The sequence below is a fragment of the Osmerus eperlanus genome, chromosome 6, assembly GCF_963692335.1.
Source record: "Osmerus eperlanus chromosome 6, fOsmEpe2.1, whole genome shotgun sequence".
NCBI classification, from domain to species: Eukaryota; Metazoa; Chordata; class Actinopteri; order Osmeriformes; family Osmeridae; genus Osmerus; species Osmerus eperlanus.
Genome location: NC_085023.1, coordinates 11,378,077 through 11,393,149, shown reverse-complemented (window position 1 = coordinate 11,393,149; position 15,073 = coordinate 11,378,077). Strand labels below are relative to the sequence as shown.

Genomic DNA, 15,073 nt, shown 5'->3' with positions numbered 1-15,073 from the left:
ACTTCAGGGTTCCAGAATTATCCAACAAACAACCACTCAATGTCAGCTCAAAATACCCACCCCAAAGACGGAAGAAACGTATTAGATCAACTAAACCAAGTATTAATTATCAAGTGATGAGCATAACAATTCTTTTTTTTTTACCTAGGAAATTGGCTTAATCCGCCTTAAGAAGCCATATAGGAATGGAAATAGTTAAATAGTTTTAAGTAAAATCAAAATGCCTGACACCATGAAAATGCAACTACAGATACAACTTCACTATCTGAGGCTAATTTTGGTGCCACTGAGGCAAAGTTAAACTTCTAAGTGTGGTTGGTGACACCTAAAGGAGAAGAACTGAACTGCACAGAGCCTGAGTCTCCCAAACAAGCTTACCAATAACAACGCCATTTACAGTTACAGGAAAGCACTCAGCCATGTGTACACAATCTCACCTATACCTGGCTTGCATACAGTACAAGAATAGGTCACAGTAACATCCAATAGTTGCTATTTGTCATTTTATTTTGGAGCAGTCACAGTTCATTCATGTTATCTTGGTCCCAGAGTGTTATGGTTTATCCATTTGGTACACAGAAATAGCAACAAGAATTCTATTGACCATATGTCTAGTGGCAACCACCTACTTTTTTATCTATGGAAGATTCTAAGGTTAGTCTACGCAGGTTGAGCAGGATGAACTTTGTTCAGGAGGTCACCAACCCTGGTCCAAATACACCTACAGCAGACAGTACTTAGGTTTAGTCCATCACAAACATAAGTTGACTACAAGTGAAATTAGACTGTTACTAATTGAATGTAGATTGACACGAAGGGGTGTTGGTGCGGGGCAGGAATAAAAGCCTGTACACTCTGTGCCTACCTAGGAGCAGGGTTTGAGACCGCTGATGTATTGCATTGGCATACAGTTTGACAAGCGAGAGGAAACGTGGTGACAGGCGGTCTCCTAGTGGTGGTCAATCAGGCTGATGGGGGCTGGACTGCTCTAGAGGTGGGCCGCAGTCCTATGGCAAAGCTAAACCACTAGCACTGAAGTGGGACCCAAGCAGGAGCCGTTCTTAACGAGGGCAGAGTGGAGCGAGTTAGGAAGGAGGGGCTCTTTCTAGGATCACGATTTTGGGGGATCTTACGCTTCATTTTCAGGGTGAGGATCTGCCCATCTTTCTCCTCCTCTTCCTTTCCATGGGTGTCCTTCCGTCTATGTGGGCCGCACCTGAGCAAAGCGGGCCTTTGTTCTACAAGATTCCATGAATGTGAGGGGGGGGAAGAACAGAACGAGAGGATAATGTAAGACGCAGAAAGAGAGAGAGAATACGAAGATACTTTGTAGCCTTGCACTCTCACGGTGTATGGGGACAAGTGTGTGTGTTTGTGTGCGCGTGTCTACAGAAGTACACATGGTACCTGAGGGTTTTGTCCGATCCACTCTGTCGACTGCCGGTCTGGGAGGAGCTCCTGAACTGGGCCTCCAGACGAGAATATATTCCCCCGGCGTGCTACAATAACAACCACAACCACACGTTACACAACCACATACAATACACACACTGCCAACATGACCACATGACAAACCCAACTAAACCCCTGACCACAGTTCTCACAGACAGTTGTAATCACAGGGTTTTAGGCTTATTTAGGCTAATACTAACATCATCAAATAAACTTGACCACAACCAGAGACGTCCCACAGGAAGTGTATTGATACTGTAGGTCTACTGCTCTACAGGAGTGTACCTCCTTTGTGTCCTTGGCCTTGCTCTGCTCCTGGTCCCCAAACCTCATCTTAGTCAGGTGTCCAATAATCTCCACCATTCGCCGCTGGTCTGGGGTACAGGAAGAGGGGAGATTATGTACAGTAAACATGGTTTCTACTAGGAAAAACCCCCACCTCCTGTCAGTAACTGGTGGCCATGTTACCTTCCTCTCTCTGGGCGTCTTGGTTGTAGCGCATGGAGCGAGCACTGTCCCATTTACTCTTCTGAGCACTCACTCTGGAAGACACATCCACAAGCTCCCTCATCACCCGGCGCTGATTCATTCTTTGAACTAACTAATGCACAAATAGCATTCTGTATCGTCAACTATGAAGCGCAACTGAAAATAATGTTTTTTAGAACAAAGTTAAACTCACGTGAAAGGGGTGCTGTCCCGTGAGGGGTTCTGTAAACGTAAAAATTTAATTTGGACCGGTGATAAAATGAAGTACTGTGCAAAAGTCTCAAGGCAGTAAGGCACCCAATATTTTCTCTATGTCAGTCAGGTGACTGAGCGGTTAGGGAATCGGGCTAGTAATCAGAAGGTTGAAGGTTTGATTCCTGGACGTGCAAAATGATGTTGTGTCCTTGGGCAAGGCACTTCACCCTACTTGCCTTGGGGGAATGTGCCTGTACTTACTGTAAGTCGCTCTGGATAAAAGCGTCTGCTAAATGACTAAAATGTAAAAAACAAAGATTTTTTTTTAATATTGCCTATTAATTTTTTGTATTTGAACGGCATTATTAAAGGGCAATGTTGAGAAAACCTTTGTTTCGTCTTTTCACTTCATGATATCTTAAAGCATTTTTGCTTTACTTATTTTTTTTCTTTCAGAATTAATACACCAAGAACAATAGTAATGTGTATCAAGAAACTATATTCTCTGCTAAAGCTGCTACTGAGATGCTATTCATAGATCAAATAAGGTTCTATAATTTGTATAAATCAATGTTCTTATAAACCTATCCCCTGTAATAATGTACACATATTCTTATATTAAACCAAACAATAAGGCTAAGTATTTTATAACCGAAATACTGACATTAAGTTCCTATCCAACTACACTTATTGTACATAAAGTAACACTTCAAACTCACTTTCTCAGCTGCTTTCTCTTTACGTTGAAAATTGGGTGAAGACATCTGCCTTTTCATAGGTTTGCTGGACTTCTTTGCCTTCTTAGCAGCTGGAAATATACATCCATCAGACATCAACACTCCAAAATGACCCCATCAGAAGCACTGGATCAGCTTTGTGTAACTACATACAGTACAGTAGGAACTAGGAACAAAAGCACATCATAAAATATAAGTTAACTGCCCCCCTAAGTTTCAGGATCCAATTCACACAGATTAAAAGGCCCCATGGCTGGTGTACCACACCTTGTTTCTTTGACACCTCTTCCTCATCCCCGACCTCGTCCTCAGTGACCTCTGACCCTGTGGTGTACTCCTCGTCCTCTGAAAACAGGGACTGCTGTCTCTGCCAAATGTCAACGGTCGGATTTGAGTTTCAAACAAGGGGAATCAGTTAGTTAGCCTGTGCTAACCTCACAGGTCTGACTTGAACCTTTTAGTAAACACATAAAAAGCCTACCAGTTGCAGACTCCAGTTCTTCAACAGTGAAAACTACAAATAAAAAAAGGGATTGAAAAGAGGTTAGGTTAATGTTCAAAACCGGAGATAACTGTGACATTAAGCACCCCACAGATTTGTATTTTACTGATCTTAAAATGGAAAGTTATGGAGAGAGATACAGAGAGAGAGAGACAGAGTCACAGAGAGAGAGAGACTTACGGCACTACACTCTCCTCTCAGAGGTCCCAGAAGCCCTGGCTCCAGCAGGATATCACAGTCCAGCACCCGCTCTGCACTGGTGGGGGACTCCACATGCCTGACACACACACACACACACACAAATATGATTGAAAAACAACATAAAACATTTTTTTTGTTCCAACAATTGACTGAAAACCGGTGGTGTTTCCTACCCTTCCGGTGGTTGTGTGTGTAGCACACACACTGCGTCTCGATGCAGTAGCAGGTCATTCAGCAGTCTCGTCTGTTCAGAGTCAGACTGCTGGTCTCCACAGTCTCCATTGTCGGACGCACTCACGATATGGTCCCTCATCTGACAGCCCTGTGCGCATGCACACAAACACACACACGTTACCCCGAACCGCTCGATTTGTATGTATTGCATTTTAATGCTGTATTCTGAACTACAGAGGCAGAGTTGAAGCGAGTATGTGTGTGTAAGTGTGTGAGGGAGTGTATTTGTGTGAGTGTGTGTGTGTCTACCTTGGGCATACCGGTGGGATCAAAGCGAAGCACTCTCTGGTTGCAGCAGGGGTACATACCAGTCCCATGCCAGCCTTGCTCCGAGCCCCTACTTGAGTACACGACACTCTCAGGATGGTACCTGCAGTGGGACAGCTCAGCACACACAAAGGCCTGCACAGACACAGACACACAAACACACACCACTGTAATAACGGGTCCAAGTGCATGAGCAATTTGAATAATGAATACACGCACGCACGCGTACCTGTTGGCAACAGGAGCAGGTTAAATGGTTTACAGTGCCCCAGATCCTCCAGTAGACCAACACCCAGGACTTCAGCTCTTCATATAAACCACTCGCATACTCATGCACCTCCCAGCTCTTCTGCCTAGACACACACACACACACGCACATTTCAAACGCATACAGTTTTTAATTGACTCTCGATGAAGGATTTTCTAGAAGGCGTCCAAGTGGAACCCATGTCCCAACCTGGTGTGAGTGTATGCAATGTTTCCGAGCAGGTCGACGTTGATTTTCCCTGGGATGCAAGGGACCCGTCGCTCTGTGTCTTTGGTCAGCAGCTTCAGGCACAGACCACACCTGAGGAAGGAAATGCAGTTAAGGTGAATGAAACACTTGTATCGAGTGCAAACCCCCCACCACCACCATCACACAAACGGGGGCTTTCTTGCCTGTACAGAGTTGCTGCATTCCCCGGGGAATCTTTGTTCTTGTAGTTGACCTCGAAAAGACGCTCAATTTTCTTCTGAAACAGTTTGCTGGTGGGGTTAGGGGGAAATGATTCTTGTTATTTTAACTAAGCATTATTGTTTTGGGGGTTTTGTTCAGATCAGAATGCACAAATTCTGTCACGGGGAAAAAAAATTGCTCTGACTTACCTTTTGAATTTGTCTTTTTTGTCTTTGATTTCGTCCGCCTCGTTGTGGTCAAAGAGGTCAGCGATGCGTGCCGCGAGATTGCTGTTGATGCAGTTCATGTTACAGGGCGTGGCCACGATGGCGGTCATGTGCTTGTGGCAATACTGTATGCATTCCTCCACCTGAGAATGATGGGCAAGGCATCACTCACTGAAGTGTGGTCATTGGTAGGTTTCATCTTGCAGTTGGCATGGTTTACGAAGTATGTAAAAACCACTCTAGAAAAGATGCTGAACTGGACTGGATATTAGATCACCAATTTTGAGGTCAAATTACATTTGCAGCAGTAGAATAACATGGTGCAATTCAGGCAAAATGACTTAACCCTTGTGCTGCCTTCGGGTCACATGACCCAAAGGTTCATAACGAACCATTGTTGTGTTTACCCAATTTTACCCAATACAAAAACAAATACAAATAATTTTCTTTTAACTTTCGCAATGTGGGGGGTCTGAGACAGCCCAACGGTTAAAAGAAAATATTTCACTTTGTTTTTGTATGCGGTAAAGTTGTCGCAATACGACGGTGGGTCACAATGACTGATGGGTCAGAATGACCCGAAGATAACACAAGGGTTCATTCTAATTCTAGTTCCCTTTTGTATGAACCACTATGGACCGATATAGAGTAATGTCTTTGCATGGCCATGTGAGTTTACTGGCCACACAATTTAACAGTTCTTCCTATCCCAGTTTAAATGAGAAAGAAATGTGTTCAGTATATACAAAACAACACCACTCATGCAAACCATGCAACATAGACAGATTACAGTTCAAAACACCCTTGTTTTCTACTACAACAGTGCTAGACAATTTGACATTTCTTAGTTTGATGCAACAATAAAAAAGTAGTCACAGATCTGTTTACACTATGCACTGCACCAGGAAAAAAACTCTGAATCACTTTACATTCACTGCATAGCCAACAAGCTCACATCACAACACTTACTAACGTGTCCATCTTCAAGAATTCGGAGGAGATCAGGATTGAGATCACATTGCTGGGCTCTGTAACCAACAAACACCACATAACCAACCAAACGACTAACCAACCACATAACACACTGGCAGAGACTAAACAAAAACACACCACCAACAACTTGAATGACCAAATCAAAGAGCCACTGACTGATTCACACACAGTAAGGCCATTGATGGCATCCACAAATGTGAGGTGAATATATTTAGACATGAAGTCACAATCGTTGGTCGCCATAGTTTGCGTTTCATTACCAAGTCTGGGTTTCTCTTTGTTGCAGTCGGCTGACCTCTTCACGTAGTTCATGAGCCAGTCGAAGATCTGTACGTCACAGTGCACCGAGATGTCCACCTCCTCCCAGCGCTGGGCGTCCACTGACAGGTACTCGGCAAAGTAGCGCATCTCGTTCACCAGAAGGTCTCGGGGACACACAAAGTCCTGCTTCAGATTTTTGGCCTCATCACACACATGGATTACCATGTTGGGTCTGTGCGAGGGGGAGAGACAGATACAAATGCAAAAATACACACACAGACAAGCCATCTTAGTATGTATAGTGTAGGGGAAACACCTGTATTGGAGAGTGGCTGGCTGTCAAAGTAAAAACTTGAACGTCACGTGAAATAAAAAGAATCACCACAAACTCTGATAAAAAAAAAATTTGGAATACAGGCTGATTTGCAAACTTCTACCTCCTCAACAGTGGTATTTCCTAGACAGATCTGACTTCAGTTCATCTTGATAACTCAGGAGTTGTCTGTGTGAATAATTTGCGATACATTAAGGTAAACCTTCTGTGTTCCACTCACCCTCGCTCCTCCTGGGGTAACTCCTCTTCCTCACCTGAGGCCCGCCTCGCTTTCTCCACGGCCACACTCCTTCCTGAGGAGATCACTTTCAAACCTGAAGATACAAATCAACCACCCGAGGCACAAGAAGATTTGAAGGGTGTAGTCCTTCAAGTCTTTAGGTCCAAGACAAGGGCCCCGTTTCCCAGATTCGTTAAGAAGCTCAAAACGCTCTTAGAACGCTCCTAAGAAGCTCTTAGCGTTAAGAGCTTCTTAACGAATCTGGGAAACGCGGCCAAGAGCTGTAGTATGGTTTGGGAATTGCTTTAAAAGCGTATGAACCCATCAGCTTCACCTGTTACTAGGCCAGTACTTTGATTGGTGCCAGTCTCCTCAACTTCTTCTGTATCCGATAGGGAGGACTTAATGTATGTGGGAAGGGTGTCTGAAGGGGAGGAGCCTCCTGCTGTCAGCCCATTGCATTGGTCATCTGCATGGGGGAATTCCCCTGTATTCTTTAGTTCCTCAAATCTTCTTGCACACTGTGGGTAGCAATAAAGTCCATAACAAAACTCTTAACTCACTGTCTGCCTCATTTTGTTTTTACATGCTGCATTATCCCAACTAAGACCCAAGCAATGACTGTGATACCAAGAACACACAACACACTGTACAGTACAAGGACTAAATGTTTTAAAAGTAAATAAGTTCTCAATGTTTATTAGAAAACAATATAGAGATGTGATCTATTTATCTCTTTGGTCTGGCTCTCGCACTGAACTAGTGTTATATAACTACATATTTTACATTACTAGCTAAGCATCAGAATCAGAAAGGTATAGCTCAGGGGTAGATCTTCTGACTGCAGATCAAGGTCACAGGTTCCAATCACCACCTGTACTGTATGTCACTTTCAATAAAAGCATCTGCTAAATGAAAAAACTAATACATGATTAAATAAATATCTACATTTTTTATATAGTCATTTTAAATATCCATTTCAAATGTATGTAGCTACATATGCATGTAGCTTTAACGATCACCCTAGCTATGATTGCTACAATATCCAGAATTGTTGATATAGCCACATCTATTGAGTAGTCTAAATCATGTCACTGGTCAGTACAATGATTCATAATATATCTAACATGCACTGTTCTCATGGTTGGACATACCTCTTTTGGAGTGAAGCCAGGGACAAGTTTGGCCACATTATCCCAGTTGATAGGCTGTGGCACTCCCCAGAGAGAACCCAGCACCATGTCCAAAACTAGGATGTTGTTGTCATATGGAAAGTTGTTGTTGGAGCAGAAGCGACTCATGTCTGCAGGGTAGTTAAAACAACCCCAAACATTGTAGATGTAAAATACTTACAATACATTAACTCAATCTTATAATATCATTTGGGGTTCTTTGGTCAGAATAAAAATTTTAAAAAATCATATTTCTGGTAAAAGACTCATACCTGCACTGGTGTCCTAGTTCCAAACAGTGGCCAATCCGATTCGTCCCTGCTAAATAAAATAATCTGAACTGACAGTCGAACAGAACGATACATATCCTGACTGTTAGACTAGCCACAACAAAGGCAACAAATGCACATACAGTACATAGCAAGCCATCTTACTACAACGGATTTTCTCTGCAAAGATACTCGCTGGTGCTGACAAATGCCTGCTTTGGCTAGCTGACATAATATTATCAGTGTGGTCCAGAGCATATTATTGGCAATAGTCTTTCTATATCTACTAGCTAGATAATCTAGACTAGTGCCTTGGCAATGCTAAATGGCAAAGTGACTTGGTTAATTTGATCCTTCTGGGATGTAGTTACCATATCTGTTGACAAGCTAGCTAGCTAATTACTTACTCTTATTTGCAGGCTTTGCTTTGGCTGTACGATCGCAGAGAATAACGTAGTTCTAGCTTTGTCAGCTACTAGCATAACAAGGCAGCTAGACTAGCACTAATTGTAAAGCTCAGAATTGTGTTATTCTTAGCTAGCCACCAAATAGTTTGCTACTAAGAGTAAAATATTTGGTAGTCAGGTAAAATATGTTGCTAAGCAGCACTGCATGAAGTGTGGGAACTCCATACAATTACTATTTCGAAGTCCCCATCATCACCAAAAACATTTTTGCACAGCTGATTTTTTTCTTCTTCCGGTGCCGCAAATGTGTTCTCATCCCAGTGCCGCAGTGCAGCAGGTGCTCCGTAGCGTCCTGGTTGCTTAGTAACCAGGGCGCACCGTAGACTAGAGGTTGATTATTATCTTAAACGGTTAGCTACTAGTAAGTAGACAAGAAAGAATGTTTCTCCGAGGAAAATGTTAATACGTGTTTATTATCTTTGGTTGAAACTCTCTAGGTTCAATATAGGTATAACAGAAGAATTAGTTTAAAGTATGCTTAATATATATATATTTTTTTTTTCGAGGGAAAAGTTACGTTTTGCGAAGTTTCAGCCTTGTGATCGAATTCTAGCTAGAGCTACTGTACTACAGTACTGTACCAGTACAGTAGCTAGTAGTAGGCTAGCTAATTCAGACGTCCTGTTTACTTTAGCCCTGCCAGTAGTTATGTTACGAATTTTAAAAAAAATACAACCTCGTCTGAAATAAATGGGAGCCTAAATCACGTTTTGAAAATATACGTTTTTACAATACAGAGTATTTACATATTACACCCTTATTAGACAGCAGGGGGTGAATGCAATGTGAATGATCATAATCAAAATGACTGGGCTTTCTTTACTATCATGCAACAACAAAAAACAAATATACTAATACAACTTAATTACAAAGTTTTAATTACAGGCTCAAACAGGGCTTGATTCTGAAAATGATCCAACATCATACACATTTTTCCATCCACACCATCCTTCTAAACATGTAACCATTGGCTACACATACAATTTTACCAACATTTGAACATAACATTAGCCTAGCTATCTCTAAGAACCAATTCATGATTGGAACAGGGTAAAATGTCTGTGTCTGATTTGAAACTTTGTAATTTATTGAAGTGGCTGCAACAACACATCCAACAAAGGCATAAAAGTTATTCTCAGGACCATTTTGGCTGGTTGAGAAACTGCTAACATAGAGAAAGGTGCACTGGTGGTCTATCAATGAACATTTTGTAAAACTAATTTCTGAGAATTAAATATATCACATGATTAGAACGTGTATCACATTACCAAGCCTAAATTGTGAACGTGGAACCCAGACTGCTACGTTTAAGCCTTAATGAGAATTCATCAACCACAAATCAACAGAAAGCAGAACGGTTTTCAGGTGTCCAATATGATGAACCCCAGTATCAGCATCAACCTATTGAAACATATTCATGAATTCTGAAAATAACCTGTAATTACACAGTTTAACTGTGCTAAGAGACACTTCAAACGTTGAATCTTATTGAGATTACAATCATTGGACAAAAATTGATATTTGAGCATCTGACTTCACTTTTTGTAGAACCTAAACAAACACACAGACACTTACGTTATCACAGGTCAATTCTCTCTGGTATGGTCAGCACAGTGCTTGAGGCTATACTAGAGTAAGGTGCTCCTGTGTTGAGGGGTATTTCTGTTTCTCTGTACACTGACTCCAGCAGCTCCTGTGAGCTACCCTGGGTGCTGGCTGAGCCGGGGTATACAACTGGGGTGAAGCTTGGGACCGAAGTTGGCCCTGGGCAAGTTGCCAGAGCAGGTTGATGGTTTTGAAGCAGGTTGAGGCCCTCTGGGTTGCTTTGCTGAGCCTGGGTCAGCCTATCTTGTTCAGCGTGCTTACGCCCTCTCCTCTTACCAAGAACCTTTACATAGTTGGCTGGGACGAGGCCTGTGGTCTGGCCATCCACGCTGGCCAGCAGCCAGCCACGTACCCTGGGCTGTAGCTCTGCAAACAGGACAGAAGAACACAAACTCTGATTCATTTTACTTTCATTCTTTTGTACGTACCACACTGATAGTGTAGAATTCAGATAAGCCAGATATCAGATCTGACTACCCTATAGTGGAATCCTGCTTTCAATTTTTCCACATGGACAAATAACACAAATATGGCAATAAAGGACAGGTCAGTGTGTACTGTCCCAGGCCTTGACAGAAAGTTGTTAAGTGCTAGTTGGATGGTAGTCTCACCTTTTGGGGCAAGGTTGAGCATATCTCCAGCCTGCATAGAGACCTCCTCCTCAGACGCGGCTGTGAAGTCGTACTCAGCCTTGGCCACCACATGGTCATCCTCCCCACTGGCCCAGTTGATAGCTGCATGGAAGGATAAAAGCAGTCACCTGATTAATCATTTTCGTAGTTAGATATTGACCTATTGACTCCTTATCTAGTACTCAAGTATGCCTTACTCCTATTCAAGGAACAGTGTTCATGACCGCTGTGCAATATACCGTGAATCTAACATATTGTGTAACCATGCTCCCACATCCCAAATCCATACATAAAAGCTAAAAGGGCATGTGGGCTCACCAGTGTCTTCAGTCTCCTGGGTGGAGCTCAGCAGCTTCCAGATCAAATACGGTCCACCGAGGACGACCGCCAGAAACAGGAAGATGGGCCAGGATTTGACCGTGCCTCTGGGGTCATCTACTCCGGCTCCAACCCCTCTCGCAGCAGTGGTCGCCAACACATCTCCTGCACTGTCTGCCCACAAGTCCTCAACTTCAGCATCCTGCCTCAGCCCGAGGAGCCTCTGCATGCGTCGGTAGAGGTATCTCAAAGTGCGTACCAGTGCAAACGCAGAGAAGACACGGGTGAAGTGCACCCGAAGTCGTGTGAAGTGGTTGGCTACGTCCAACACCGCCCGGAAACTGTTATAGACGGCGGAGAAGGTGGCGTCCAGCATCATGCTCACGGAGGAAAAGGCCTGGACGATGCTCTGGATGGACTGGAAGGCCCCGCGGCTGCTTTCCTCAGCCTGCTGCACAAAGCGGCTGGGAGCCACGTCCTCGGACGGGGGCAAGCGGTTGTAGCCGCCAAGGCCATAGCCACCGCTGTAGCTGTAAGGGCTGTATCCCGGGTACATGGAGCTTCCATAGGGACTGTAGGAAGACGGGATGGAGTTGAAGGCAGGACGGTAGGATTGCTGGACGGGGCGAGGGGGGAGTGGTGGAGTCATACGGGTCAGAACCGGTGGTCCTGATAAGGTGGAAGGACCAGCTGGACCAAATTCTGCTGACCTGGTAATTAGCAAGAGAGGTGACTGGTAAATAAGTGTTATGGGTGATTGGTGTGGGAAAAGTCAATTGTGTGCGTGAAATAGCCTACATCAAATTTGTCTGTCTGCAGCTAGCTGCTGCATTAGCTAGAATCACCACTGCCAAACCTAATCTAACCCTGTAGCCTACTAATGTAGTCTAACTAACTGAAACTGACAGGTAGCTAGCTGTGGCAGCTTGGTAGTTAGGCCTTCGTCACTACTATAAATTCACCTTCTAATAGTAACGTTGCTTGTTGCTGGATTGACGTTAGCATGATAGCAATATAGCAGACGATAATTAATCTAACATATACCCTTATCTTAAGTTTAAACAACGCCTTACGTAGCGAAAGGAACGACTTAGCTATCCTAGCTAGCTAAATAATCAGGTGTGTGGCTAATTGCTAGCTTTAGTATATGCTAGTCACACGACATTGACAGTAAAGAAGTGGATAAAACGAACTTTAGCTCGGAACAAGTTTAGCTCTAGCACTAGTACTTGTAACTGTGAAGTAACGTTAGCTGCACATATTAGATTTGTTTTACCGATAATTTACTGGGGCACCCATAGCTCCTGGAATCCGCCTTTCCCATGGTTTGGGAGGAGGCTGCGATGCCATGTTGATGTTATTTGTGTCGAAGAAGTACTACTGTACTGTACCGAAGTCAGTAGCAGGAGTGCCTGACGTTACAGACCTGACCAAACGCAGCCAGAAAAAAGGCTATTGGTATTGGTTGTTAAAAAAGTCAGTATTTTGAAAATGTTTGTTGATTTGTTGTCTTGCTTGTCTTTTTAGGGAAGTTTTATAATAATGGATTAAATAAGAAATGGTGTCGTTAACATTCTCTATTTCGATTTGCTTAGTCTTTTTCGGCGTCATTCTCCATTGGCCAAAAGAGGGCGACCTGGTACAAAAAAACGATCCTTGCTGATGATTTAGGCTGAATATGTAGGCTACAAAAGACGAAGACTGAAAACATTTGATATAGCTCTATATCAGGTGTCCACACGTTAAGTATACGACAGAAAATACAGATCAATTTAACAAAGAATATTCAAAGAATTAGAATCAGAATCTAAGCTTTATTGGCCAAGTAATTGCACAAACAAGGAATTTACTATTGTAGACAAGGAATTTACTATGGCAGGAATGGAATAAGAGTTGTAAGGCCCCCAGGTTAAATTCGAAAACATTGGTTTATCTCGTTTGTATTGCAGAAAATGCAACACTTCACTGTGTTGAAAATGTAGTAGGATACAGGCGGCATACCGGCCTTTAAGTGGGGTGATCAGCAACCAGTTTACCTAGGCTGCCTTTCTAAAAAATAAACCTTAATGAAATCAACTTATGGAATTGGGTTGCGATTGTAAAATGGTGAAACAAAAAAAACAGTTGTTCTCAGTTCAACAGAATCAAAAATGTGCTAATTTAGTTAAGAGAATCAATCATGTAATCGGTTTATAAAAGTGAGATGACGCGTTGTGTTTCTACAGCAGCACCGACACATTTGGTCATGTATGTCATAGGTAGGACCCTTGTTTAGTGCTCAAAAGAAGATATGAGGCATGCCGCTGCAAGATGATGTGTGGGCGGGTGACATTCGCTTGGGGTTCTGAGAGGAGTGGCTGTTGCACTAACCATAGGGACAGCTCGTTTGTACAGTAGCGTGAAGAGTGATGCAGTTGTGGAGGCAGTGTGATGTCACGGTGTGGGTGGGTGTGGGTGTAGACAAGGCGCGCTCTTACAGTGTTTTGGTAGAGGGTGGGATTGTAGTATGGGCAGTTGATGTCACCATGCAGTTTGAGGTAGATTTCGCAGCAGACGGCAAGCATTTAGATTTTCAGATTCCAAATGAGACGTGGGAATCAATAATTGTGCTTTCATGACAAGTGTGTGTGGGGAGGAGGTGTAGTGTTGCTGATGATTGGCATGGTATTTGGGGTCTCACAGTAACATTTAAGCTGTGAAGCCACACTATCCACCCACTCCCCCAACCTGCAACCCCTCCAGTCCCTGCTCCTGTGCCCCATGTCCCTGCTACAAATTAGTGAGAACAGATTTAAAAGAATGCAACAGTAAGACAGCAGATATGACAATATCGTGAAAATATAATTTTAAGGGTTACATACAGAGAACACTCTCATATACACTCAGCTAAATGCAGTTGTGGTTAGGTCAGAAAAGTATCCTCTGTATTATAGTAACTAAACTGGCCTCCCATGAGGGAAAGTAAATGTCTGTTTATTTTCAGTAACACTGATACACTAATCCCTCTTTTCACTGAGATGTTACTACTTTTAATATGGTTTCATGGGTAAAAACGTTTACATTCCTTATACCTAAAGAAATTCCCATGGTCCCGTGCTTTTATGTGCTTTTATGTTATTTTGCCATGCAACATGGCTGCTTTGAGGACTTTTCACATACACTGGTTTCTCTCTGTACTCTTTCTTTCTGTTTGTGTGTTTGTTTGTTTTTTTGTGTGTGGGGGCGTGTGTGTCTTTGTTACTCGACACATGTCAACATGGTTTTGCATGCCCGCTTGTCAAATAAGGAAGTGAAATGCATGAGTTGAGTAGTTGAGTGGTTAAGCCTATACAATTATCATTTACATAATATTTTACTTTAATTTACAAATAATCTTTAATATCAGCTGTCTTCAATGGTTACTATAATCTGATGTGGATTTATTTGTAGATCGACGTTCATCGTTTCATCATATTTGACCAGATAATTTGACCAGTGCAATATGTTAGTTTGTTTTGAAATGTGTGCATTGTGTACAATTCAACCAAATGAACAGAATTTTACAACTCAAAGGCATAAAGGATAGCTTAACACTGTAAAGTTGCATCAAATACAGAAGAAACAAATGAGGGAATGCAAAACCATACTGAAACCAGTTTTCCACATGGTCTATTCATAACATGTAGAAGGACATACCGTACAGAGTATGAACTCACAGAGCTAATTAAATAGTTACAGTGGAGAGTAAGGGGTTTTCCCCTACAGTGAAATTTGAGTTAAGGCTAGAAAGAGGTATTATATCAGCTTCACACAAGGTGACAATATATATAATTATGAATTATGTTGCAGGAAGTTTCTCAA

The 15,073-nt window shown here is 42.7% G+C and overlaps 2 protein-coding genes across 3 annotated transcripts; both read right to left on the bottom strand.

Moving 5' to 3' along the window:
• Positions 1–488: 488 nt before the first annotated feature.
• On the bottom strand, positions 489–8,922 carry sanbr (SANT and BTB domain regulator of CSR). Of its 2 annotated transcripts, XM_062463464.1 has the most exons (21): positions 8,619–8,920; positions 7,925–8,073; positions 7,105–7,291; positions 6,771–6,864; positions 6,216–6,448; positions 5,932–5,990; positions 4,945–5,105; positions 4,738–4,824; positions 4,535–4,645; positions 4,307–4,430; positions 4,060–4,212; positions 3,750–3,898; positions 3,556–3,652; positions 3,355–3,387; positions 3,141–3,240; positions 2,856–2,944; positions 2,135–2,163; positions 1,921–1,994; positions 1,738–1,826; positions 1,408–1,499; positions 489–1,238 (listed from the first exon to the last, which is right to left on the bottom strand). In XM_062463464.1, the coding sequence occupies exons 2-21, from the start codon at positions 8,069–8,071 to the stop codon at positions 1,202–1,204; spliced, it is 2,145 nt and encodes a 714-aa protein (XP_062319448.1). In that variant the 5' UTR covers positions 8,072–8,073; positions 8,619–8,920; the 3' UTR covers positions 489–1,201. The 2 variants fall into 2 exon arrangements, with proteins under 2 accessions (XP_062319448.1, XP_062319449.1); XM_062463465.1 differs by lacking the exons at positions 489–1,238; positions 1,408–1,499; positions 1,738–1,826 and having other exon boundaries at positions 1,982–2,053; positions 8,619–8,922.
• Positions 8,923–9,538: 616 nt separating this feature from the next.
• pex13 (peroxisomal biogenesis factor 13) lies at positions 9,539–12,822 on the bottom strand. Its single transcript, XM_062463463.1, has 4 exons — positions 12,510–12,822; positions 11,234–11,943; positions 10,895–11,017; positions 9,539–10,649 (listed from the first exon to the last, which is right to left on the bottom strand). The coding sequence occupies exons 1-4, from the start codon at positions 12,581–12,583 to the stop codon at positions 10,258–10,260; spliced, it is 1,299 nt and encodes a 432-aa protein (XP_062319447.1). The 5' UTR covers positions 12,584–12,822; the 3' UTR covers positions 9,539–10,257.
• Between the last annotated feature and the right edge of the window lie 2,251 nt (positions 12,823–15,073).